The sequence below is a fragment of the Pieris brassicae genome, chromosome 6 (genome assembly GCF_905147105.1).
Source record: "Pieris brassicae chromosome 6, ilPieBrab1.1, whole genome shotgun sequence".
Classification (NCBI taxonomy): Eukaryota; Metazoa; Arthropoda; class Insecta; order Lepidoptera; family Pieridae; genus Pieris; species Pieris brassicae.
The window spans coordinates 17,830,610-17,857,845 of record NC_059670.1 but is presented as its reverse complement, the minus strand read 5'-3'; the positions used below and the strand labels follow the sequence as shown (position 1 = coordinate 17,857,845).

Genomic DNA, 27,236 nt, shown 5'->3' with positions numbered 1-27,236 from the left:
TGAGGCACAGAACTAAAAGGTTGTAGCACAACTAGATTTTTTAAATATTTAAAAAAAATATTTCTGTGATTCTCATGATTTTAAATAATCTTTTAGATTGCTCTCATGCCATAGAAACAAACAAAGCTATGCGAGAGCTGCTGCGACTTATTTAAATTGATATTAGTGCTATATGTAGTTACGATTGAGAAGCTGTCATTTACATTTTTCTTTGTTCTTAGTGAATTGATAAAATAAAAATTCACCTTGATCTATGCATTTATGTTGTATTTTTGTTATCCGTATATGTGTCAGTATATAAATTTTAAACTATGATGTTAAAATAAGGCCAATATTTAATCAAGTATTTATGATAATATGACACCTTTTGATCCTACCCTAAGTAAATGTTACCCTTTGGAAATCACTCAATAAAAAATGTTACCTTATGATACAAACTTGGTAAAAAAAATAGAAATAGGTTTATTCAAAATGTGTTCATTAAATATGCAATTCTCCACAATCTAGATAGTTAAAGGCAGTATTTTCATTATCTTCAACATCATTTTCAATGATATTAATTTCATATAAAATATCACGATACTATTTCAAGGCGGTTCATTTTGTCAGTCTGCTCCAAAGTGTTATCAGACTTTCAACGTCCTTTATTCGCATCTTTAATGAAATGTCCTCATTCTTTCTTCATAAAATTGAGATTGGTCAAGTTGGTGTTGCGCTTTAAGAGATTTTTACCCTTTACTTCTTGACTTATTTCTTATACTTTAATATTAATTGTTGATATTTTTATTTAGTAGTAATCACTGTTATTTTTCTGATGTCCTTTTCTACCCTACCAAATACGTGATCAGCTGGTAAGAACTGGAAACACTATCATGATTTCTTTCAAATATGCTCTTTTGTTCAATGAATTCAAAGTGAGAAAATAACATACTGCGAAGTCACAACAGATAAGCTGTTGAGAATAAATCCCAACCACAGAGTATCAAACGTCAAGAACTACAGATAAAAAACAAGGATATGAATTTAGTGTTGCTACAATGTTCTATCGATTTTTGTATCAATTTAATCAACATACAATCGAAGAATTCAAAATCAATACATTTTGTCAACAAATGTACCCATTTTGATATGACGTTAGCATCGTCGGATGTAATTACTGAGCTACGCAGGTGATAAGTTTACACTGGGGCGCGCCCCATGGGATGACTAACTCTAAGAGGCGGATACAGGAACCTGTGAAACCTGTAGAGGTGGAAAAATCTATGGGTGTGTATATCAAAGATTTTTTCAGAACCAGCGGATCATTCTTCCACCTATTAAAGTCATCCTTGGGATCTGGACTGCTGGCGATGCCAGCAGCATTTAAGAACACTGGAATTATACCTGGTTGCTTTGGTACCGTGCTAGTAGGGATAATTGCAACCCACTGTGTTCACATACTGGTATGTAGTACATTTTGTTATAGGTACATTAAATAATGTTGCAACATCATTGATTCGGTAATAACTTTAATGTCTAAGGAAACACAAAGGCATGTCTAGCAATAATTAGTTATTTAATTCGTTAGCTCATTATAATAAATAAGACTCTAGCACTGGGTGAAGAGAGTTTTCCACGAAATCAATGTTTGATTCTGCTTGTAGGTAATGCCCTTGAATTAAAAAAAATATAAATTCGTTGAAACTTGAGCTGAATTGGCGAGCGTAGTGCTGCCTGAATATGGGTTTTTTCCTCGAAACGGAAAGTGGGACTTGTGGGCCACGAACAGATCTTACTCCCCCAGAGGGGCCGGCCCTAATCTTAAGAGATGCTGCTGCTTATTAGCTTTCATAATGAGACCATTCGTTAATATGTGACGAAGGTTCATGCTTTGACGCGTCAAAGGGTTGGGATGGTGTTGTTATATTGGGGTTTGGATGCCAATTATATCTATTGGGCTATTGTAGGGAGTTCTAGGTCATGGTGGAGACCGACGTTACTCACGGGTCGGCGCACCGGCTTTTCACCACTTGCGCACAAGTATATGCGCATATAGCGGCGGACGACGTTGTAATTAAAATCGTTATAACTTATGGAAAAATCCCATACAGTCAATACTTATAAATTAAACTAAGGGATAGATAAATTACAACAAAGGAACGTGCATTCACTGCCAAACATGAGAAATAAAATCATCTACGTAATTTTACGATTGTATGTTTCACTTTACGAAGCGTGCTCCGCGCGGCGCTATGTAACATAATATGGTGCTGTCTTTATTTTAAAAAATACTATTTGCAATCAATGTGATTTCATAACAGTTAAAGCACTCAATAATACTACTAAGTTAAATGTAATGTCTGTAAAAATTCACAAGGATACAAATGAATAGCTACAATTCCATAATTCGGATTCATAATACTGTTGGATTTTTGTTAAATTGTAACGTAGTGAGTGCTGAAATTGACCTAGTGCTCCTTGAAAAATCATAGAGCATAACAAAATACAACAAAAAAATATCACGTAACACAAATAATCTTACGCATCAGTCACAAAATTATCTAAACACTTTTGCAAAGAAACAGGCACCTCAGTAAATTTACGTTCTAAGGTCGATTACCAGACACTTCAATTAAATTTAAATTATTCATTAAAATGACGTAGTCTGTATACTGTTTAATTTACTACACGCGAAGTGAATTTTTTATATTGTTAAAATTAATATTTGATGAATTCTTTAAAATAACCAAATATTAAGAATTAGTCGGTAATAATCACAAGTTTTTTTTAAAATTAAATAAAGTTACAAATGTAAAAACTTAATAATGAGTGTGACATCCTCTCTGCCAAAATCACAGCTTGAATGCTTGCTTGCTTGGGCATGCTTTCCACGATATTTTTAATAACTTATTACGTTCCGCAATGACTCTTTTTTGCAAAAGAGTTTATTATACCTACTAAATAAAATGTTCAATATATGATAATTTTAGACAACCGCTTACACTTAGGTTTCGACTAAGTGTCAAGCGGCCGAAGTTCAAATGAACTAACTTGGATAATTTATGGATTTTATTTGTTTCTAAAGAACAAAGGTAGTGAGATATATAGTTGAAAAGCCATCTGTCAGAAATAAAGTATAAACTTTACTTAGCACACGTGTATCAACACTATTAATTAAATTCTTTAACATTTAACTTTAAATTAACAAGACAGTTAACAAGATATGTTATAGATGAATATGATAAGTTTTTTTCGGCAAACAAATTTCTTACAAGTATATATGCATTACAATGTGTAAGATTTGGGAACCTTTCTAAGTACAAAAACAGCTGTGTCAGGGTTTCCAGCTCTTCCATAACAACCGCCATATAATCTTAATATATATAAATCTCCTGTCACGATGTTTGTCCGCGATTGATTCCTAAACTACTTAACCGATTTTAAATTAAATTGGCACACCGTGAGCAGTCTGGTAAAACTTAAAAGATATGATAGCTTAGATCTTTAATTATAGTCGCAATTTTATTTTATTGCAAATTATTTGTCTATAATTACTTGACAGTCACAATTATCTGTTAACTCCAAAAGATTCTAACAGATGTCGATACTTTTCGACTGGATTGAGTAAGTAATCTGTTGTAATTCTTGTTAGGGCACGGAAATTATACACACACAGTATCCGTAATAAAGAAATATATTCACTGTTTAACTTGGAAGTGATATGTCTGCTTCCTACCACGATACAAATTGGAATAAATCAGAAATGACCTGGAGCAGAGTGAGGTAAAGACAATTTGGCGCCTCGACAAGATGGCGGCTCGATCGCTCATTCAAATGACAGGAAGTAGTCAATACAATGATTAATTTTTGCAATCTTACTCAAATAAATCAACACGCCCCCTCAAAAATTAATTCTTGTACAAATCAAATGCCTAAACAGAACTATATAACTTCCAAGCGAGTCTGGGAAAATACAAAAATAATGATCCAACATTTGTTGCTCGGATAAGGGAAAACCCAGAAAAACCTTATCAGATCATTTCATCATCTTAAATTCGATACATTATATACATTAGATATAATTATTAGAACACAATGAGTATAACAGAATAATTAAATTAATAACAAATAGTAGCCAACTCATTAAATATTATTATTGTAAACCAATGTTTCTCCTCATTTCATGAAACGTAACCGCTGGTAATGGTTTTGTTAACGCATCTGCAAGTTGTTGACCTGTGGGAATGTAATTTAGCTTTATTACATTTTTCTCTATTTGTTCCCTAGAAAAATGATATTTAATATCTATATGTTTTGTCCGCTTATGATTAGTCGGATTATTTGCTATGCTTATACAGCTGTTATTGTCTTCATATATAACAATAGGAGTGGATATATCAATATGAATACTCCTCGCCAAAGATTTAAGCCATAAAGCCTCTCTAACGGCTTCATATAAGGCCATATACTCAGCCTCTGTGGAGGAGGCTGCTACTGACAATTGTTTCTTTGTTGTCCAGGTTATTGAACAATGTTCAAACAATTTAAATATATACCCGGTTGTACTCTTTCTATCATTTACATCATTACCTCCCCAATCGGAGTCCACATACCCAGTTAAGATGTTATTATATTCACACCTTTTATAACATAATTTAAAATCAGTTGTGCCTTTTAAATATCTAAGCACTCTTTTGAGGCATTGCCACAATTCTTTATTATTTTTATTTGTGTACCTACTTAATATATTAACGCTAGTGCTTAAGTCAGGTCGAGTACATAACATTATATACATTAGACAACCAATTAAATTGCGACATGGAGCAGTGTAATTTTCTTCTGAGTTTAGTGCTTCATAATTGAGTTTACTATCCATAGGAGTAGTTGCAGGTTTGCAATCCTGCATGCAAAATTTATTTAAAACTGTTTTAATATAAGCACTTTGATCTAGCATTATCATATCATCGCAACGAGTTATTTTAATTCCAAAAAATAATTTAATTTCATGTAAATCTGTCATTTTAAATTTACTCATTAAATATATTTTAAAACTGTTTATTGTATTTACATTAGCACTCACTATTACCAAATCATCAACATAAAGTACCACATATATATTTTTCTGTATATCTCCTTTATTTAGTATATAAATACATCTATCTACTGATGAATTCTGAAAACCCTCCCGCCTAAGAGACTGTTCAAAAATTTCAAACCAGCATCTAGCGGCTTGCTTTAGCCCATATAATGCTTTATTTAATTTACACACATAACCATTTTTGCAAGACACCCCTTCTGGAACTTTCATATATATTTCTTCCTGTAGTACCCCATTAAGAAATGCAGTTTTTACGTCCATGTGATGTACAAGTAAATTATATTGATTAGCAAAAGCAATAATAAATCTAAAACTAGCTATTCTTGCAACAGGTGCAAAAGTCTCATTATAGTCTATGAGATATTCCTGGCTAAAACCCCTAGCAACGAGTCTAGCTTTATAGCGTAAAGGCTTTCCGAATTCATCATTTTTTATATTAAAAATCCATTTGCAATCTATAATATTTTTGTTATCTGGCCGTGGTACTAAAGTCCATGTTTTATTTAAAAATAGAGAATTTAATTCTTCTTTAATTGCACCTTCCCAATGAGCTCTATCGTCTCGTGTTTTAATCTCTTGAAACGAATTTGGTATTTTACACAAAATTGAACTAGCACACATAAGGTTATCATCGATTTCTTTATAAGAAATAGGGGGACGACTTTTAATCCTATCACTCATACGTGGTTCAATACAACTGGTTGTGTCCTCATTATTTACGACCACTGAAAGATCATCAGAATGTGCATTTGGTTGTTCAAATTCGACGATGTCATGGTTAGTTTTGCGAATTTTCTGAGGAACTTCATAATCATCAGATTTACAGGTATCTGATTTATATCTGTCAGTATTTTGAGACTTCATTGACTTTGAAATGTTGTCAATGTTAACATTATCATGAGAATTTACTATATTCTCTTCAGGTCGCAACGCAGGCCTGGATTGAAGAAAATTTGTCTCATCTACTATGACATCTCTTACAGTAATAAATTTTTCGCATTCAGGATTCCAAACTTTATAACCGTTTGGTTCGTATCCCACAAGAATACCTTTCCATGACTTAACATCGAATTTTGTCTTATGTAACTTATCATGCACATAAACTGTTGAACCAAAAATTTTTAAATATTTTATTTGTGGTTTTTTGTTATGCCACATTTCAAATGGTGTTTTGGATAATTTTAAAGCATTTGTCGGGGTTAAATTAATCAAATACACAGCAGTTAAAACAGCTTCACCCCAAAATAATTTTGAAAGATTTGCACCATTTATCATACAACGAGCTTTCTCAGTTATAGTTCTTACCATTCGCTCCGAAACACTATTTAATTGTGGCATTCTTGGAATAGTTAAATGATAAGTTATTCCTTTTTCAACACAATATTTTTTCATTTCAGTAGATAAATATTCTCCACCGTTATCGCAATATAAATAAACTAGTTTTAAATTAAACTTCGCTTCGCTTTTTAACACAAAATCTTTGAAAACAGAGAACACATCTGATTTATGTGTTAATAGATACACAACACAGTAGTGAGTATATTGGTCAACAAACAAAACAAAATAGTTTTTGTTATTTATTGTTGAAGGAGTGATAGGACCACAAACGTCGGTGTGGACAATATATAACGGTCGTTCAATATAACTTTTGTCCTTGCTGTGATTAAATGGTAGCCTACTCTGTTTCCCATAAATACAATATTCGCATAAATTATCATTTGTTATCACTTTGTCAATTAAATTAATGTCAAAAATCATTTTATTATTTTTTAATTGCAAAAACTTATTTTTACTTATGTGCCCTAGGCGCTGATGCCATAAATCGTAATTATTACATGTAACATTACATGCCTGGGAAACAGGGCAGCTCACATTTAAATATACTTCAAAATCTAAAGTAATTAAATTATTAACTGACTTACCTCTCATAATTGTTTTACCTTGCTTACATATGCGGGTACCTCTGTGATCAAATATGACAGTATCTCCAGCCTGTTGCAACTTCGAAACAGATAGCAAGTTGTAGGGCGCCTCGGGGCAGAAATGAACGTCTTCTAGTGTTTCTCGAACACCCATATTGCTGCTGACATGTAGTGTTCCTTTTTTCTTAGCTAAAATATATTCACCGCTTTTAGCAACTGAAATTTTTATAGGAATAGGCAAATCAATCAAATAACTAAACAAATCTTCCCTGTTTATAATATGGTCAGATGCTCCTGAGTCCAATAAAAATGTTATTTGGCTTGCGGTTGCACCCGAATTGTAGTCACCAGCCATGAAAGCAAAACCAGACGCGTCAGCTGATGATGTGGATGGCTGATTAATATCAACTTCAACTGTCTGCACTGTTCTCGGCCTATCCGTAGTTTTTTTATGATTTATTCGCTTAAAATAATAACAGTCATTTTTCACATGTCCTTTCCGGCCACAATGAAAACATTTTATAAAATTTGACTTCTTTTTTGCTTTATGATCCCTTTGAAAATAGTTATTGGGTGTATGATTTTCAAATGTTCTTTTTCTAAACTGACCCTTATTTTCAGTAGAAACTTGCAGTACTTTAACACTTGTGTCATTATATTCGTTCTTTAATTTGACCTTATGGTCAAGGAGTCTTGTTTTAACAAATGCTAAAGTCAAATTATCTTCCGATAAAGTTTCAAAGGCAGTTATAACACCGTCATATGTTGCGGGTAGGGTTAAAAGTAAGTGGGCGACTTTGTCGGTTTCTTCGAGTTTAGCGCCAGCCGCGAGTAATTCCGTGATTAAATCATCAAACAGAGAAAAATGTTTTATCAAACTAACATCACTTTGTAATTTCAAGACCAACAACTTTTTCCTTAAGGCTAATTGGGTAGCAATACTTTTACGTTCATATAAGGCGTCCAAACTATGTATAATATCTTTCGCCGTAATGTCTTCTTTTGCAAATCCAAGGTATGAATCGGATAAATATTCAACGATTATACTTTTTGCGATTCGGTTACTTTTTTCCCATGAGCTATCTCTGATAATTGGGTCACTCTCAATCACTTTCAACACATTTATTTCACTCAATAAGGCTCGTATTCTAAATTTCCAAACGCTGTATTTCTCGCCGTCAAACGGTTTTATATTACGTTTTAATTTTAAATCCATTTTTATAATCACACTGGCGACGGGTATTATTTAATTTCAGAATATATTTCACAATGATATTTTTGCGCACACTGGGCCCATAACCTGTTGTAATTCTTGTTAGGGCACGGAAATTATACACACACAGTATCCGTAATAAAGAAATATATTCACTGTTTAACTTGGAAGTGATATGTCTGCTTCCTACCACGATACAAATTGGAATAAATCAGAAATGACCTGGAGCAGAGTGAGGTAAAGACAATTTGGCGCCTCGACAAGATGGCGGCTCGATCGCTCATTCAAATGACAGGAAGTAGTCAATACAATGATTAATTTTTGCAATCTTACTCAAATAAATCAACATAATCAATAGATGGCACTGCTATGGTAAACCGACAAGCGTGTCATATAAGCTACAAATCAATATCATGATTAACATGTGTTATTGAGGCTAAAGTATAAATTAAATTTATTTTTTAGTAAACGAAATACCGTGAAATTCAATTATTCCTACTTTTTGAATGTTTGGTGTTAGCATAGCCAACCACGTGTTACTTAGACCGAAGTGTAAATCAAATTCAAATTATAGTGAGGATAATACACTGAAATTATTCTTTCGTGTCACGGTATTAAGGCTAACAAAAACCACATTAAGGAGAAACGAAGTTCGCGGGGGCAGCTATTTATATATATATATTAATAACATCTTGTATTTTGTTTGTTTTTGTTTTTGATTTTTCAACTGTTATCAACACGCTTGAGTGCATGAGTGGGTGAATAAAGTGTGTAACTATATACTGGGTCTCAGAAGAAGCTCTAACTCATGTTGTTCTCTCTCTCCAACCTCTCACCAACCTTTGTAAATTTGAGGAAGTAACTATTTAATACGAAGAATAATATTTATAATGTTAAAGCTAAGTTTAAGCAGTGTTGCTATAATTCAATCCCAAGCAAAAAGCTCTCGATGTAAAACTCAATTTATAGGTCGTTACCATAAATGCTTCAAATAATTCACATTCGACGTCAGCGACTTCCAACTGCAAGTGCGAAGTATAAATATTCAAAAATCTATTCTTTTGCCGCGATATTTTGGAATACCAATCCATATTCCCTTGTATGTAATATCGTTTTAATTACCGGTTTATTCCTTGTGTTATGTGTATTAACTTAACCCTAAGTGAAGGGTTGCCTTAAACTACTAAATGTTCCAAACATTTGTTAAATTAATGTCATCACTTGCTTTATATAATTTATAACAATTAAAAAAGTTGTATTGTAGCACGAACATTTGTACTACAAAGATGTATGGTACAAAGAAGGCATTAAAAAGCCTTTCCTGCGTAACATTACTGTTGAGCGTATAAGCTCATCCAAAACACAGACGCCACTTTGAATTGAAAAGAAAAACAAAACACTACACAATGTACGTATAACCAAACGTAATGTTGCCAACATTCTATTATTTACCAAACAATTACAAATCATATATTATTGCTTTTTTTAAATATTTTTTGACAGTTTTACTTTGCCTTTAACGTAATGTAATTTATTAGTAAAAAATAAAATAGATCATCAGGATAAAAATAATCAAATAATAATATATAATCAGGTGTCATCAAAATTAGGAAAATTTGAAACTCCGTGACAGAATTGTCATGTCTGCTTAAAACTTTATCATAGTTCATTATGTTCTTTTCGGCAACAACCGACGTTCGTGCTGATAGGCCATATGCATTATCATAGAACTTTAAATTTCGTGAAATAAATTGTATCATTATAAAAAATGCCACGGTATCCAAATTACACTAAAAAGAGTTTAATGACAATCTTTTTTAATCAAATTTATTATTAAGAATCTTGTATTAAGAACTCTTTGTCTGGATGATACATCAATTATCCAGATGGAGGAGGTAGCTAGGAGTACACTTGAACATACACAAAAAATTCCGTTCATTGATAACCTCCACCTTTTTTTGAATTCGTTTAAATATACTACCAAGGTGAGATTTATATTGGTAGCAAGGAATGTAAATAGAATGTTATATCAGTGATTAGATATACTATTTTACTAGCTTAATATTCCACTCAGTATGTTACAGATGTTTATGTACGTATAGGTCTTTAGAATCCACATATTTGACACATTCATATCGATTACAATCGACTGGAAACCGAAAAAAAGATATTTCATCTGACAGCTGTCATGATAATTAAAGATAGTAACCATGTTGCATTGTTGTACATTAGTGTATCTATTAAATATTGTAACCTGTGCATTGCAGTGACAAACTCCTAAAGTTTGTTTTTGTCACTGTGACTTATGTCATTTTAACTCGAAGTCGTATTTTGCAGTCCAATAATAGTATCTATCGAATAAAACACGAATTGGGCAACTTTTAGAGTAAAAAAATTGAAGGAGCCAGCTATTTTTATTTCATGATAAAAATTATTTTTTTATTGCCACATTTGTGGTTTTTGTAATATCGAGATAGTAAATATCATTTCTTACGATATTTAAAGGGAAGTATATTATAACTTGCGTGCTTAATGTAATGAAATATTAACGATATTACGAACAATTTTACGAAAAATTTAAATGCTATGAATTCCGTTTTTAATTGGCATAAAGTTTAGGTTATATTACTAATTTTACAAAAAAATATTTATATATTATAATATTTCGGATAAATATTCTATCCTTTATATCTACGTGATGTAATTTTAATTAAAATACAGCTTTCGCATTCTGCACATTGCTTTCGCATTCTGCACATTCTCTTTTTAGGTCTGCGTAGCTAACAAAATGTAAAATAAAGGGTTGTTTAATAAAAATTGATAATTAGTATGACGTAATTCTTTTATTAAATGTCATTTTATTTTTCAACGTAGTCACCTTTCAGGATTATACACTTTGTATATGTCTTTTATAAACATAAAATTCTCTTTTAAATAAATCTAGAAATCTCCTTCCTGTTTCCATTAATTCGAAGCCAGCTTCTTGAATGCTAAAACAAAATAAATTATGATTCTTGGAAGTAATAAGTCGAATCTCAATTATTAACCAAACAACAATAAAATTCAACGGCAATTGACTCGATCATAAAATTTCCCGATACCCCCAGCATTTACATGACATCTATAAGTGTATTTTTTGTTTACATAAGTATATATTACTTAAATGAGTGCTTAGTCATTTAAAAATCGCTATATTGTATTTTAACTGTTACAGATTTTAACTTTAACGCGATTAACTTCAGTCAAACATGCTAAGCAATACAACACGCAATGCTTTGGCCTTTATAAATACCCTAATTCATTTAAAGTAATCTGTTCCATAAACCTGAACTACTCTTCTCTACTTCTTTTCAATTGTGTTTCAGTGTTGATATAATAACAACCTCGGAACAATGTCATACGTATATATAATAATAATGTTTATTTTTACAACATGAACGTAAACCTTATTTCTGAATGTATACAGAAACTTCAAAGAACCTTAAAGCCTGCTATTTGAATAGGTAAATACTAAATAAATATATGATATCGTGAATATATAAATCAGAAAAAAGGGATCCGTGATTATTAGATGAAATCTATAAACAGTCTTTTGAAAAACAATGTCTTTAAGGTGCTTTCGTTTTCTGTTTCGTTTATAAATGTTAATTTAATATATAAATATATATTTGGTTTTTAACTAAATTTTTATATGTTTAGCTTCATTTTTATTATGATTATTAAGGTACGACTTTAATGATATTATACAGAAATCATCCTCCTTATTCAATAATGTTCGAGCGTAAAACATTATAGTGTTGGTACGGCTGCTCCTACACATTGAAAAATTTAAATTGTTACTGAAGCGTTTATTTGGTATTTCCTACATAATCACTTTTTATACAATAGCCAACAATGGAAAGTCGTTCTTGTTATAGAAGAAATTTGAATGGATAAGTTTTTTTAGCCCTTTCAGTTCTAACCACACACTATACCTCTAATAGCTTTTTTGACTGCAATTGCCTCAAGTACATTGGTATTCACTGATAATAGAAATACCAATGTATTGATGCAATAACCAATATAAGCTCAATTACTACTGTAATAACATCGGTTTAGACACACTTTGCATATATTATTGATATCGACAAATTGATAGGCTCTGCAATTTACAATAGCTATGTCAATTTTGATCTTTACATTATTTTTTTTAATCAAACTAAAGCTATTAAAAAGATTACGTTTTTTTTACAACTTTGCAGCCCTCCCCTTTCTTTACGTTACTTGCAAATTGTCAGATTAATGAAACTTATTATTATAAATTAATGACTTCTTAGCATGTAACTAACTCAGCCTACCTTAATCTGATGCGCTCGAGAAAGTCATCATCAATCATTAACTTTTTTATTCTTGACGGGCGGCCATATATATGGAGCTCATATTTGGTAGAGATTCTTAACCGGGTACAAGGTATCTCCCTGTATAATAATCTGCGACGCTGGAGTAAATCCAGAAATCCCAGCTTTAGGTGATCAGTCTGACAAGTGGCAAGTGCCGGCATGACACATGGCGACCTTTTTTTGGGTCTAAGGCAAGTCGGTTTCCTCACGATGTTTTCCTTCACCGTACGAGCCAATGTTAAATGCGCACATAGAAAGAAAGTCCATTTGTGCACAGCTGGAGATCGAACCTACAACCGACTCGACGGATGAGAAATTAATTAAATAAAAAACCTTAATTAGAATATTTCAAATAACATGAGCCCCAAGCGGCATCTATTTAATTTGTTTATAGTCAACTATAATTAGACATTTATGACATGAAATTCCTATTTATTTGATGTTTATAATATTGAATATGAAATACATTTCATACATATTTCATTGAATTATTATATAATTATTAATATAATATATTCAAATGTCGACTACTGTTATATACATAAAGTAAATTATTAAGACCCTTATAGCATATAATCCGATATTTACAAAACTCTTAGTTAGACTATTGTCAAATATTAAATCCAATAAGGCAAAGAATATGAAAGGCGAAAAAGTATTAAGAAAATTGTTCTCTTTATAAAACTTTTGTTAATAAATCCATCATGCTCTGCGATGTTCGCGTAGAATGTATTGTAGTACTTGTAAACTAATTTCAGATTCCATTCCATGCATAAAGCCTCAGATAGGATATAAATTTTATCGTTGTACATTATTTGCTTACGGTATATACAATTTACGTAACTACTACTTATCAAATATACTAGGGGTATTCAATAAAAAGCGGTGACGCAATTATCTTTTATTATTATTTGGTATATCAATTTCCTTAATCTTAAATTACCCTTTTCCTTAAAGTCGTGTATCGTAGAGACTATTGCGTCAATGCCCGTAGAAACAGTATTGTGAAGGATGGAGGATGTTCCATCAATTCGAAGCCAGCATCTTAAATGGCAGTATCGCAATTTCTTTAATCTTAGTGAAACAAAATAACTTCAATGACTTGGCCATGCTGATGCTTGCGTTTTTTCTCACGCAAGTTTGTTATTGGACAGGCATACAAAGTCCTCGTAGTGGCTCCCTGATTAAGATATTCGTTCATTATCGTCCGTAGGCTGCCCCAGAAAATATAGCCGGCGGATGGAATCGCCTTAAATTTCTTCGGAATAAGCGATGGTAGTGAATGATATATGGACAGTTCCTACATAAATCCTACAAAAATTTGCTTTGCAAACACACGACGATCCGCCAATGTTTTCAACACACGAACACACAATACTAGAATATGGAGAACCCTAATGTTGTTCTAAAGTCTTATTATTTTATCAATTTTTATAACACGTAACGACTACCGACACCACGAAAAACCGTAACTAATATTTAAAAGTAAGAATATATCGCTTGCCCCGGGGGACAAATTCGTAAAGTAATAATACGACTGTTTTTCTCATTTTTGACTTCCTTGGGTGATGTACTATATCTGTATCTATTTTTACATAATTTTTGCAAAATGTGTTCTTATAAAAAACACAAGGAGGATGTCTTTATTCGGATTATTTTGTGCATACTGTTAGTAATACTCGTTTATCTAATTTTACTTTCCTGAAATGGATAGTTTAGCATTAAGGTAGTTTTAGTCAAAATCAAAACTTAAAGCGACAGTTTAAAACATTTTCACGAAAATAATGGTAATGTAAGGTTACTGTGTCGTCCGTAATTATATGTATTTAAACAGTGAAACAATCGTAAACCGCTTTTGCTCTTCAGCATTAGACAAATGTACATTAAATAAATTTTTAACTATTAACAAATAGAAAACAATGTTTAAATCGTCAAATAGGAAAAAAAATGCTATTGTTTAATACATATTATATATAATTGTATATGTATTTAGTATTCTAGTAATAATAGGTTTATTTTTTTTATTAAAAATAAATAAGGTTTGCTTTTACGTATTCGTTCCCCGGGGCAAACGATATACTTATGTTTCTTTCCAAGGAGAATGTATCGCATTAACACTATTGATTGAACATCCCTCATATACAGCTTAAGGTGCTTGATGTAGGTCACGTATATAAAGCTTGTCATGTATCGAAGAAAAAGCTTATGGTAGATTAACTGAGGGTAAAACTAGCTAAGTTCTAAGTATTACTTTGGAATGTCAAATTTATTACCTTTTTATGTCAGCACTAAGTCTTGATTCTGAATTCTCCCCTGAATTTATCCATAGGTTAAGCGGGTATAGTCCAGCATTAGAACTCTCTCATAATTTGTATGTTAAACATTAGTTAACATACAAATTATGACAATAGTTATGAGTTAATAAATATTGTGTAGAGTATAGAGTATTATATAAGGTTATCGACACTGTCGCTTTTCGAAACATACCTTATATTTAGGTCACGTTTGCATCTATATCGAAAAGTATTCGGCAATAAGTTTCATGAAATTTTGTTAAGAATTTCATTACCTAATTCTACAGGTTTCGTTATGAATATCAATACTAATCTTCCTAAGTGTTTTGGAAATGACTTGAGACTTAATCACTTAAGGTCTCCGTTATGGCAGTGCCAGATTTAATCCGATGATAGGCCAATTTCTTTTGAGAGAATAGATATTGGCATAGTTCATGTACTTTTATTTAACCTGTGAAGTGGAGTTACTTATACGTTTCGATCAATGAACAAGCAAGGTCAAATATTCCCAGCGATTTTAAACAAGTAAATAGAAATAATAATTCTAATTTTTACATGTTAATGAAAACTGTAAACAATCACGTCACGTGTAAAGGTCAAAATTACAATAATTATGTCTATTTATAGGATTTTCAACTAAATTTTTAGTTCCAATCCCTGTTTTGTAGTTTCAATCCCTGAAATTAAATTTCCAAGTAACACACAAAGTGGCTTCATCAATGAAAATCATTTTTAGTTTTAAAACATATTTAAGCATTTTTTTTTTATTTGATTTCCGTTTTCGATAGTTATAATTCATATCTAGTCTAGAATCTGCGAGACTACTATATATACTAGCGCATAGTATGACTCCCATATAACAAATCCAACGTCAAATGTCTTTCTCACCCTCATATTTATAGTCTGTCCTAAGTGAGTATGTCAGATGTCGCCATAAATCACGACTATTATCTTATCCTAGAACATTGGTTATCAATATCTACCCAATATTTGTATAACGATACATACAAGAACATTATCTGCCGTTTATATTTTACATGCATTTTGATATTAAATTAATTGATTCACGGATGCTCACACAGCTCTTTTTGTATTTATTTTAAATCATTATTTATTGAATGTTGTATATTTTATGTTCAACTTCACCTTTGTCAATGTTCTAAATTTGAACATGTGTTTTAGGGTGACCTGTTATAAAATTTATTAAATTATAATAATAAAATTTGTTATTGTAGGTGCAAACATCTCGGGAAATTTGCCAAGAATGCAGGGTCGGTTCACTAAGTTACACAGACACGTGTGCCAAAGTCTTCGAGCGCGGTCCGAGGAGATTGAGGCGTTATTCCGTAGCTGTCCGGTAAGTTATAAACAATTAAAAGGTTTTACGGTTAATAACTAAGTAAGCTTAGCTTATTATTTAAGCTGACATTTGTCTTAACTTAATATAATACTCTACAGACATGTAAAGTACGTAGTAGCTATCTAAATTGCCAATTTTCACATTGCATATGTCAACTTTAAAACTCGTCGAATACACGAAATGATTAATTAAATATGAAAAGAGTTACGTAGAAGCAAAAAAGTTGTGTAAGAACATTGTGACATATAATAATGTTTCTATAAAAATGAAAATAAATTGTTCCCATCAAGACGCCAATAGAAACCTCCCTTAAACCCTCTTATTTCTCTAAACGAGGGTTTGTAAATCTACACAGAATTTCCATACTGTTCGAGATCTATTTGTGACGGCAAAATAATTTAATTGAAAATACTGATGTACGTACGAAAATTATGCAAAGCTCTATATTATAAGCGTCTGCTTTGTTTATTTGGGTAGTAATATTGAACAATAAATAACTGTTTCTATTTTGATAACAGTTTATGAGCGCATATCGATTTCTGACGGTTCATTATTTTCGATGATTACTAATAATTATATATTTTATTAATAAATATATTTTTTAAGTAATCATGGAAAATAATGAATATATAAATATGTAATATATAATGAAGCAACAACGGCTATAATTTACAAATTCGAATGAATATTAAATTACAAAATAAAAATTGCTGTCATTTATAGATGACGATGATTTGGATAATAATAAAATTAATTTGTCATTTTCTTAATGAGAACAAAGTTCTTTAAACATAAAAATACAGGTATAAATTTCATTTCATTCATAAACATCATTAAAAAAACCATTGGCGCTACAAACTTTACAGCTACAGCACTCTACAGCCTTTTGTGGCTGTCACACGAGTGTGTGTTAAATAGACATAGATAGTCCAGCCGGGGATCGAAATTAAGACCTGAGGGATGCCAACACAGTTCAAACATAATATAGCATAAAATAAAATGAATATACATAGATATTATGACCGAACAACTATTACGACCAATATAGAAAAAGACCTCACGTATATATTTTTAATACTTTTCTTTTAAGCCAGTTATTAACCGATAAGAAGAGACTATATCTTATGAATAAATACTTAGTAATAAAAGTCTTTTTGAAAGATTGATTCACTACATATATACATTTAATTTAACCGAAAACGATATAGAAAATTAAATTAAATATTTTATTTGTACACAACAATGGACAAATTTCAAGAAGCGTATGCGGGCTTTAATCCCTTAAAAATCCGAATTGTTTGAAGTTTATTCATTGTGATTCGAGCCGCGAGATCCTAACGAATTTACGTACGAACTACTCTTAGGAGTAAAGTTTTTTCCTTTTTTATAATAGTTTTTTTAGTATAACCTTAAGATTCGTTCGATAGTGAAATTTCTTAGAATTATAATTAAAATATATTTGATTTATTTTTTATTTTTGACCTCTTTCTAGGAATTTCGCTGACTGTTCGATGGCCGGAGTCTGTCTCGGAGGAACCAGCGTCTATGTGATTTTCATTGCCTCTTCTTTGAAAGATGTAAGTTCATTTAACCTGTTGAAAGCATATGGAGTATTAAAGAACATAATTTGAAAACCATTGTTTTTTACATATTTACGAATAACTAGATTCACACACTTATGAACACATATTTCCAACAAATTAAGATATTTAATTATTTATCAAAAGTATGATTATTTGATAGTATTAAAAAATCAAACTAATATCGATAAAACATATCATGTGTACTTTACTAAACTACAAAAATATGACATGTTCACTTCTACTCTTATATAACATGTGTTAAATATTTGCTTATCCTATTATTATCACTCAGTCAACTTTGAAAATACATCATTAAAAGTACGTAAGTGTATTCAGAATATCTAACACAACAATTATAGAGCTACTGGTTTATATAGCATAACAACGCAATAAAGCTTTTGTAGCGTTAGCTTATGGAGGACTTAGCTCCACGCCATAATATCATGATTCCATCTTCAAAGCACCTGTAGTCATTGAACATTTATGTGTATGATGAAATTCATCAATTCTTAGTGATAATAATAAAAAACATACCATTAGGCATCGGATGTGAAATTTTATTTCCTTATCCATGTTGACCAAGAGCGAGATGGAGCATTACAGATATCGCTGAAATAATCTATGTCACGCTGATTTTAGAATATTTATATATATCAAATACTTACCTGTGCTTCACGTAATATTTCCAAATACATTTTCACTAGCGTCAAAATCCGACTAATCTAAGATTAATTTAACATTCACAATATTTGGGCACTGTATTACATTATTACACTGCAGTCTTGTTGCTAGGTAAAAAAACTATAGTTAAAGTATGTCCCCGTTATATTTTGTCCTTATCTATCCTATTATACATTAAACTTAATTATTTCCGTGGGTCTTTAAGCAAGTATAGTAACGATCCCCGGTCTTGGCGCCTTATGTCTACTTAGACTTGCCATGAACGCAGGAGTTGTTATAGGTACGTTGTGTTATGTTGTTACAAGTGCACTCCCTATTCCATAACTCACATACTGCAATGGACAGGATGATCGACACGACTACATTTAACGAACGCAGTTGCATGACAGTTTAATGTCCCCAGTAAACTTTTGTCCTAAAAATCGAAACACCATTTTTTAATTCTTACACCCGAGAATGGAACCCGGTCCTTATGATCTACAGTTGAATATTCTGAGTACACCGAATCATACATACGTATACAGTTAGATAATTTAATAACAATACTATGAAATGGAATGTAATAATAAACCCTATTTTAAACTAGAACGAATGCATTGTAAAACAGTTACCCTCAATTAAAGTGATAATAATAATAGTATGTTTTAAAATGTTTCATTTTCACACATCAAAACGACAGTTACAATTGACTTTCCCTACAACTGGTATCATTTACTATCGTTTACTATACGTACGACGTCGTATAGGAAGTCAACTTCCGCTGAATTAAAAGCATTCTGATAGCTATACATTTTGTCTATGAATAATAATGGTAATCTTCTTTAATAAGTTAATTGATAAAATAACTGTCTTGAAACTCTAAACTATTTTACGAGGATCTTAGTTTAGGGCCGGATTACACAGTGATTTCAAAAGAAGTCTACGCTCTGGTTTTATTAGATAACTAGATGTTTTTGGCGTAAATAGTTTTGTTCCAGTTCAGTTATTACAGTTCGTAAATATTAAATATAACTCCGGGTAGTATAAAGATAAATAAATGTATTTAAGACATTCAATGTAAATACTGTACCTACTACTATTCATAGATAACGCAAGGAAAAATACCAGTTGAATTGTTATCAATCCTTATCATAATAAGATGAATAGAAATCTGAGTTTGTATTAGTTTTATGTTATTATTGTTTAATACATTTAGGTATCACGTTTTTTGCAGTTGAAAATATCACTTAAATAAAAATATAACCGTTTGTTAAAAATTTATTAATTTATTGTTTATAATTTAAATAGTTTTAGTTATTTCCACAGGTTATGAAATATTGATACCTGTTATCTGTTTTAAGATATTGTCGATTGAACATGATTCGCAGGCTCTTTCTAAGAAAACTTATTTTTATTACTAAATAATAAGGGTATACAGTTTTACTAGACGAAAACTTTTTTATTTCTAATATTTTTTTGTTAGGTTAGAAATCGAACAAAGCGTAAAAATTACTTTCTGACGTACATATTTAGTATAATTTTATTAAAACACCAACTATATATATATAATAAATTAACTCTGAAATGACCCAATAGTAAAAACCGTAAAGAATGTATGTCATCTGTGAAATTCAGCTAAAAATCAGAAAGGGAATCCCATTTTCCCGAATCAGCACGTGCGCGGCTATCCGCGTTTTATGTTTGAAAGTAATTAAAAAATTTCAATCCCCTCTGCCAAAAAAATTCCTGATTTTACATAACTTGCCACAGAAATGTATGTAAATGTATACTTTGCAACATACGTGACCAGACAGAGTAATACGCAGTGATGGTTAAGCCTACGGATCTTTAGGCCAGGTCATATGTTAAAAATATGTTTATGTACCAATGCACTTGTCTTTCTTTGTCTTAATGCTTGCTTCCAATTAAATCTACAGTTAAGAAAATACACAGCATGAAACACAACAGGGGACGCGTATCGCAAATATATTAGTTAAAAGGCTCTATCTACCTATATCGTAACTCATACCTAATTCACCAACATCTTAGTGAGCGTTGTACACTGATCTTAGGGAAAGTCCAGCTCTAGTTACATTTAATTTAAATCCAAAAACACACTATTAGAAAGAAAAAAAAACAATCAGCTATGTTAAAGTTTTATAATGTTTTCTTTTCCGTTTCATCGTACTTAATGAAAACTACATTATTGAACTATTAGATATATAGAACATAGAATTAGATGTACGATAAAATGTTATAAATTAGCATTTTCTTTAATCTATTATTTTTTTGTAGGTTACCTTTAGGGAATAATGATATATGTAGGTTAAGCTAGGATAGGTTAGCCTACCTAACGTTGGAGTTCGCGTCCAACGCGCCTACAGAGTGCACGTGTGGCACGCGTACTGCATGCGCTTAGCTATTTTGGGAATGCGTAAGCGCGTGATGTGATATCTTATATGTTATCCACATTTTATGTGTAGGGGCTGGTGACTACTCTATATGTGCCAGTTCTGTTTGGACCAGACTTAATTTTTTGTCTGGATTGATTAAGACCTCAGTGTCTGGGTGGAACCGGACACATGTGATTATGTCTGCGCGTGATAGTAGTGTCTTGAAGCGTGAGGAGCAATAAACTGTGTGGTATCTAAACATTGTATAAGGGATAGTGACCCACTGTGTGTGTGTAATAGTCCCGATTGGAATTTAGTTACTGCTTTTGAAGTAACTACGGCGGCCTGGTGGAACCGATGATGATTTACGCCATCTGCATATTCAAGGGCGTGGCGTAATAAGCTGTGTTGTGTATACAGTATACACATTTGTATGAGGGATAGAGACCCTTTGTGTGTGTCAGTTGCGGCTTGGTGAAATTGGTGGTACAATATTTATGTGTGATTGCGTCATCTTGACCAGCGGCGGTGATTTTTGTTTAAGTGTATGAATTCTAAGTGTGTGTAGATTAAGATAGTTATAGAATTTATATTGTTTAGATTAAATTAGAATTAGAAATTTTTGTGTAATACTGTAAGATACATTACTGGACGGGCAAGGCTAGGTCTCCATAAGGGGCCTGGACCTTTTTGTCGGCAAGATGGCCGAGAGTGATAGAATTTGTAGGTCCCGCTCTGGATCACGGAGGCGGGAATACCTGCTTGATCCGTCGCCCCCTAATGTTGTGGTGAAGGTGAGTAAGAAGAAGGCTGCGAAACACGCGGTTGGTCTTGAGGAGGCTGAGCGGGATATGGCGGAGCAAGTCGCTCGTTCCACTTTAGAACGCCAATTGCGGAGTGCACGTCGGGATGTTAGGCCCAAAGAAGAGATGGATGTCTCCGAGGCCGCTTCAGGTGCTGCTTTAGATGCTCAGAGGTCTAATATAAATGATGTGGTTTTTAAAGAGGTGCCTGAACTGAGGGAGCGCACGGTTGCTCGGGTTCGTCGTATTGTGGAAATTGCGGCGAAGTCGAATAATTTGAAAGGGGACTTTGTCCGAGACCTCAAGGTCGCAGCAAAAGAGTTGTCTGAGATTGTAAAAAAGCTTGCTGAACGGTGCTTGGAGGGTGATGAGGGACGGCGTCTGGAAAGAGATAATACCCGGCTGAGGGCCCGAGTGTCTGACCTTGAGTGAGAAATTGGTGCCCTCAGACGGGACTTTACCGAGCGTACAGCCCGCGCTGTACAGCAGGAAAGGGAAATGGTGGCCCTCAGAATGGAGGTGTCGGGAGGTACAAACAAGTAGCCGGATGAATTGGCGGGTGTATCGGTGAATGGTCTCCGCGAAATTATGGCAGGGTTCGTAGGTGAAATCAAAGGGGAGTTGTTGGCAGACGTCATGCGGGCGGTGGGAGGCATGATGGATGCCAAGCTCGCTGGAATTGGAGATCGTCTCCTCCCGCAGCCGACCATTCGTCCTCCACTGGCGGCTTCACGGGTGTTGGATGTGGGTCACATAGGCGCAGTTGAGGCGACTGCTGCGCGGCGGGGCACATATGAGGTGGGCAATGTTGTCATGGAGGGGGTATCTGAGAGTTGGTCGACGGTGACGGGGAAAAAGGGAAAGGGGAAGGGAAAGAAATCAAAGGCGGTCTCAGCATCTAAATCTTGTTTTGGGACATCTGGTGTGGCGTCCTCTGCAACGGCCCCGGTAGTGGTCGCACCCCCTGCTCCTTTGAGGTTGCCAGTTGGAGATCTATCCCAAACACAACCTGATTTGCAGCAGTAGGGTCTTGGGGGTACAAAGTATGGGCAGGCTGACCGCAGTACTGCGCGAGTTCTCGTGGAGCCTACCACTGCCGCGGTTGTTTTAACTCTGCGGAAGGATGCGGCAGAGAGGGGACACATGTACGCCGCTCTTTTGTCCAGAGCCAAGCAGGACATCAGTCTATCAGGTTTGGGCATTGAAAGGGTGAGCATGCGTACAACTGCTACAGGGGCGCGGCTGTTAGAGATCCCGGGTGCTCAGAGGGGAGAAAAGGCCGACCGCCTCGCGGAGTGCCTTCGAGTGGTGCTGGCGGACGTAGCTCGGGTTGAGAGACCCGTCAAATGTGCGGATCTTTACATCCGAGACCTTGACGACAGCATAACCGTTGAGGAGGTGGTGACAGCCATGGCAGCTAAGGGTGGTTGCTCTACCCAACAAATTAAGCCTGGGCAAATCCTTAGGCGTGACAATGGTATGGGGGACATTTTTATCTTGTGTCCGATCTCTGCTGCCAAGAAGGTAGCCGAAGGGCGGCTTCTTATTGGGTGGAGCTCGGCCAGGGTAGAAATACGTGAAGAACGACCCCTAAGATGTTTTAAGTGTATGCGACTGGGGCACACAAGAGAAATGTGTACATCAGAGGTGGATCTAGGAATGGCGTGTTATAGGTGTGGGAAGATCGGGCATAAGGCTGGTGAGTGCAGTTTGCAAGCACACTGCGTGGTTTGTGCTTCGATTGGAATGCCTGCGGAGCATAAGATGTGTGGACGGGCTTGCAAGCCTCCGCCGATTAGCAGGGCGGGTCTTGTTGTGGCTGCAACACGTCCGACACCGGAGGTGTTCCTCCCTGGGGAGTCTGGTGCAATGTCTGATTAATATGGATCAAAGTGGCACCAGCTTCCTACAGGGAAACCTCAACCATTGCGCTGCGGCACAAGACCTATTCTTGCAGTCCATGGTGGAATTGGGAGTGCATGCTGCGGTTGTTTCTGAACCGTACTACGTGGCCCAACAGAACCACTGGATGGGAGACACGTTGGGGCTTGTGGCAGTTATTGTCAGTCCGACGGGTACAGCTTTTACCCGTCGAGAAAGGGGGCCTGGGTACGTAATGGTTGACTGGGGGCCTTGGACGGTTGTGGGAACCTATTTCTCCCCTAACAAGCCGCTTAGAGATTTCGAAAGCTTTATTGGCGGCTTGGGTCTTGCGATCCAGCGGGCCTTACCCAGGCCAGTTATTCTCATGGGGGACTTAAACGCTAGATCCACCGCCTGGGGTGACACTTTTGTGAATCCCAGGGGGCCGCTTCTGGAGGAGTGGGCGGCAGAGTTAGGACTTCTGTTTATGAACAGGGGGACGGAGCCTACATGTGTGCGACCGCAGGGAGTATCACGTGTGGATGTCACGCTTGCCTCTTCAAACATCGCGTGGAGGTTGTCTGGATGGGAGGTATTGAGGGACTTGGAGACATTCTCAGATCACCGCTACATTAAGTTTTTTGTTAATGCTTCTTCAGGGCCACCTCTGAGGCCACGGAGCAGTCATCGGACTTTTCCGCGCTGGACGGTTGGTCGCCTTAACCGAGAGCGAGCGGAGGAGGTTGCCATTGTTCAGGCGTGGTGTGCGGATTCAACCCCGGTTGCAAGTGTGGAAGAGGGCGTCCGCAGCTTCCAAAGGAGTATGATGGAGGTGTGCAACGCCTCTATGCCTAAGTGGAGACCGCCATCTCAACGAAAGGCAACCTATTGGTGGACGCGGGAAATTCAAGAGCTTCGCAGGATATGTAGTATTGCTAGGAGGGCCTATCTTCGGAGCTGCCGAAGAAGAAGTGATGATCCGCAGGTCAGAGAGGGGTTGCGGTTAGTCTACTGTACACACAAGAAGGCCCTTCAAGTGGCGATCTTAGACGCCAAGAACGAGGCACATAAAAAGTTCTTGAAAGAGTTAGATAGTGATCCATGGGGATGCCCCTACCGAGCAGCCCGAAAAAAGCTAAAGGGCGCAGGGGCTTCACTAACGGAGACTCTTGAGCCCAATATGCTTGATAGGGTGATTACGGGGCTTTTCCCTTTGCCATCGAACATTGTCCCTCCGAGGATGGTGACCTCGGTGGTGGAGGGGGGCGTTGATAGTGGGCAAGCTTCTGAGGTGAGTGACTCTGAAATAGAGTCCATACTTTGTCGTCTGAAGAGCAGAAACAAGGCACCAGGCCCAGATGGCTTGCATGCTAGGGTCCTGGCTGTAACTTTTCCTTATATGGGGGAAACCATTCGGGGTCTGTTTGACTTATGTTTACGTAGTGGACGGTTCCCGACGATATGGAAGGAGGGCCAATTATGTCTCATCCGAAAGGAAGGTCGTGCGCCGAACAGCCCTGGAGCTTACCGGCCCATAATTCTCTTAGACGAAGGTCTTAGGGGTGGGAGAGCGTTAGCAGTGTCTCTTGACATTGCTAATGCCTTTAATAGTCTTCCATTTGGCGTGATCAGGGAGGCCCTTGAATTTTTCGAGGTTCCCCTGTATTTGCGCCGAATAGTAGGGAGCTTTGGAAGGACGACAGGTGGCTATTGTGAACAGACAAAGAGAAATCGTTCGCCATCCAGTGTTGTGTGGGGTTCCACAGGGATCAGTTCTCGGACCGTTTCTGTGGAATATTAGTTATGATTGGGTGCTGCGAGGTGCACTTCTTCCTGGGATGCGCCTTTTTTGCTATGCAGACGACACTCTAGTCGTGGCGAGTGGAGGGTCATTTAGGGATGTGGCTCAGCTTGCAACAGCTGGTACTAGGCTCGTTGTTGGGCGGATTCAGGCCCTGGGTCTCAGAGTGTCCCTTGAAAAAACGGAAGCCCTGCTATTTCATGGCCCGAGGATGGGTCCTCTTTCGGGGGCGGCTTTGGTGGTCGAAGGCATTAGAATTTCAGTGGCCTCCTCCATGAAGTATCTTGGTCTTGTTTTGGATAGTCGCTGGAATTTCGAGCCCCATTTTAAATCTCTTGAAAAGAGACTTGTGAGAGCAGCAGGAGCACTTGGCAAGCTCTTGCCTAACCTTGGAGGTCCATGTCAGAGTGTGCGTCGGCTGTACTGTGGAATCATTTGCAGTATGGCCCTATACGGGGCCCCTATTTGGGACGATGCGCTGAGTAGGCGGACTAATCGTGTGCTTTTACGGAGGCCGCAGCGAGTGATTGCGGTTCGGGCAGCTCGCTGTTACCGTACCGTGTCGTTCGAGGCGGCCTGTGTGTTAGCTGGCACTCCTCCCTGGGAGCGGGAGGTAGAACTCCTCGCTGCCTTATACCGCGTGAAAGCCGAGGTAATAGTTAGCGGGAACCATTCGTGGGGGGAAATAGCGGGACATGTAAGGCGTCATGCCAGAGAAACTCTTTTCGAAAGGTTGGACGACCTGGCTACGCCTCGTGCTGGTGCTTTAACAATAGAGGCTATTCGCCCAGTCTTGAAAGACTGGGTGGATAGACGGTGGGGTACTGTGACGTTTCGACTTTCGCAGGTACTGTCTGGGCATGGATGCTTTGGGCGGTATCTGCATAAGGTGCCTAGAAGGGAGATGCATCCGTTGTGCCACCACTGTGGCGCTCCAAATGACACGGCGGAGCATACTGTGGTTGAGTGTGTCACCTGGACAAGGGAGCGTCATGACCTGGTATCGATCATAGGGGCGGACCTCACTTTACCTGGTATTATACTAGCTATACTAGGAAGTGAGGAGGCCTGGAGTGCAACGGTCTCCTTCTGTGAGCATGTGATGCTGCAGAAGGAGGCTGCTGAGCGATTGAGCGAGAGGTCTGGGGATGACCGTAGACTGATCGGTGGTTCAAGTCTGGGGTCTCGACCTCGAGTGACCCGGAATCGCAGGTCCTGAATGACCTCTGTGTGTCGTATTTAAGCCCGGGTCCCTTGGGTAGAATGCCTGGCGAAGCCCGAGGGCCCATCTTAAGGGCATGTGAAGGGCTGAGGTGTTTTTAGTGGGTCGGGTCTCGCTACCCCTCTGAATAGCAGAGGGATTTGAGTGTAGATCCAGCCCCACAGTCCAGGGCCTGCGCAAGCGCATTTTCACCTCATACAAAAAAAAAAGCCTACCTAACGTTGACAAGTACTAGCGCCATGTATATTGAAAGATTCATTATGAAATCGATAGAAGACGTTGCAGTATAAAAACTAAAATAACTAGTCTGACTATAAATAGTGATCCATATATTTTAATTTTTTCATTTTAATTATTTTGAATTTGGAACACGTATTTTTAAAACTTCTTTCGATTTTGCACCATATCACATTTTTTTCGTGTTCATTATCAAATTACAATATGGAATGGGGTGTTAAAGAAAATAGGATCGCAGTGATCGCCTTGCACAAAGTGGGTATGGAGCCGTCGGTCATATTCCAGACTCTTCAAAAGCTTGGTATCAGCTGTGTGCGTATATCGTACTATCAACACATACAATAACACTACGTCTGTTGAAGACTAGAAAAAAATGAGGCGGCCGCGTGCTGTTAGAACTACAAAGGTTAAAGTCAGAATTCGTCAAAC

The 27,236-nt window shown here is 36.0% G+C and overlaps 1 protein-coding gene across 7 annotated transcripts in view; it reads left to right on the top strand.

Annotated features, from left to right (window-relative positions):
- LOC123710602 (proton-coupled amino acid transporter-like protein pathetic) overlaps nt 1-27,236 on the top strand; it is a 57,971-nt gene that overhangs the window by 3,734 nt on the left and 27,001 nt on the right. For all 7 annotated transcript variants that reach the window (XR_006753850.1, XM_045662616.1, XM_045662617.1 and 4 more), the window contains exons 3-5: nt 1,292-1,442; nt 16,121-16,242; nt 17,738-17,822. Coding sequence is in view for 6 of the 7 variants with exons in the window: in XM_045662616.1 (XP_045518572.1) it covers nt 1,292-1,442; nt 16,121-16,242; nt 17,738-17,822 (358 nt within the window). In the remaining variant the exon portion in view is untranslated. The remainder of the gene's footprint in view (nt 1-1,291; nt 1,443-16,120; nt 16,243-17,737; nt 17,823-27,236) is intronic.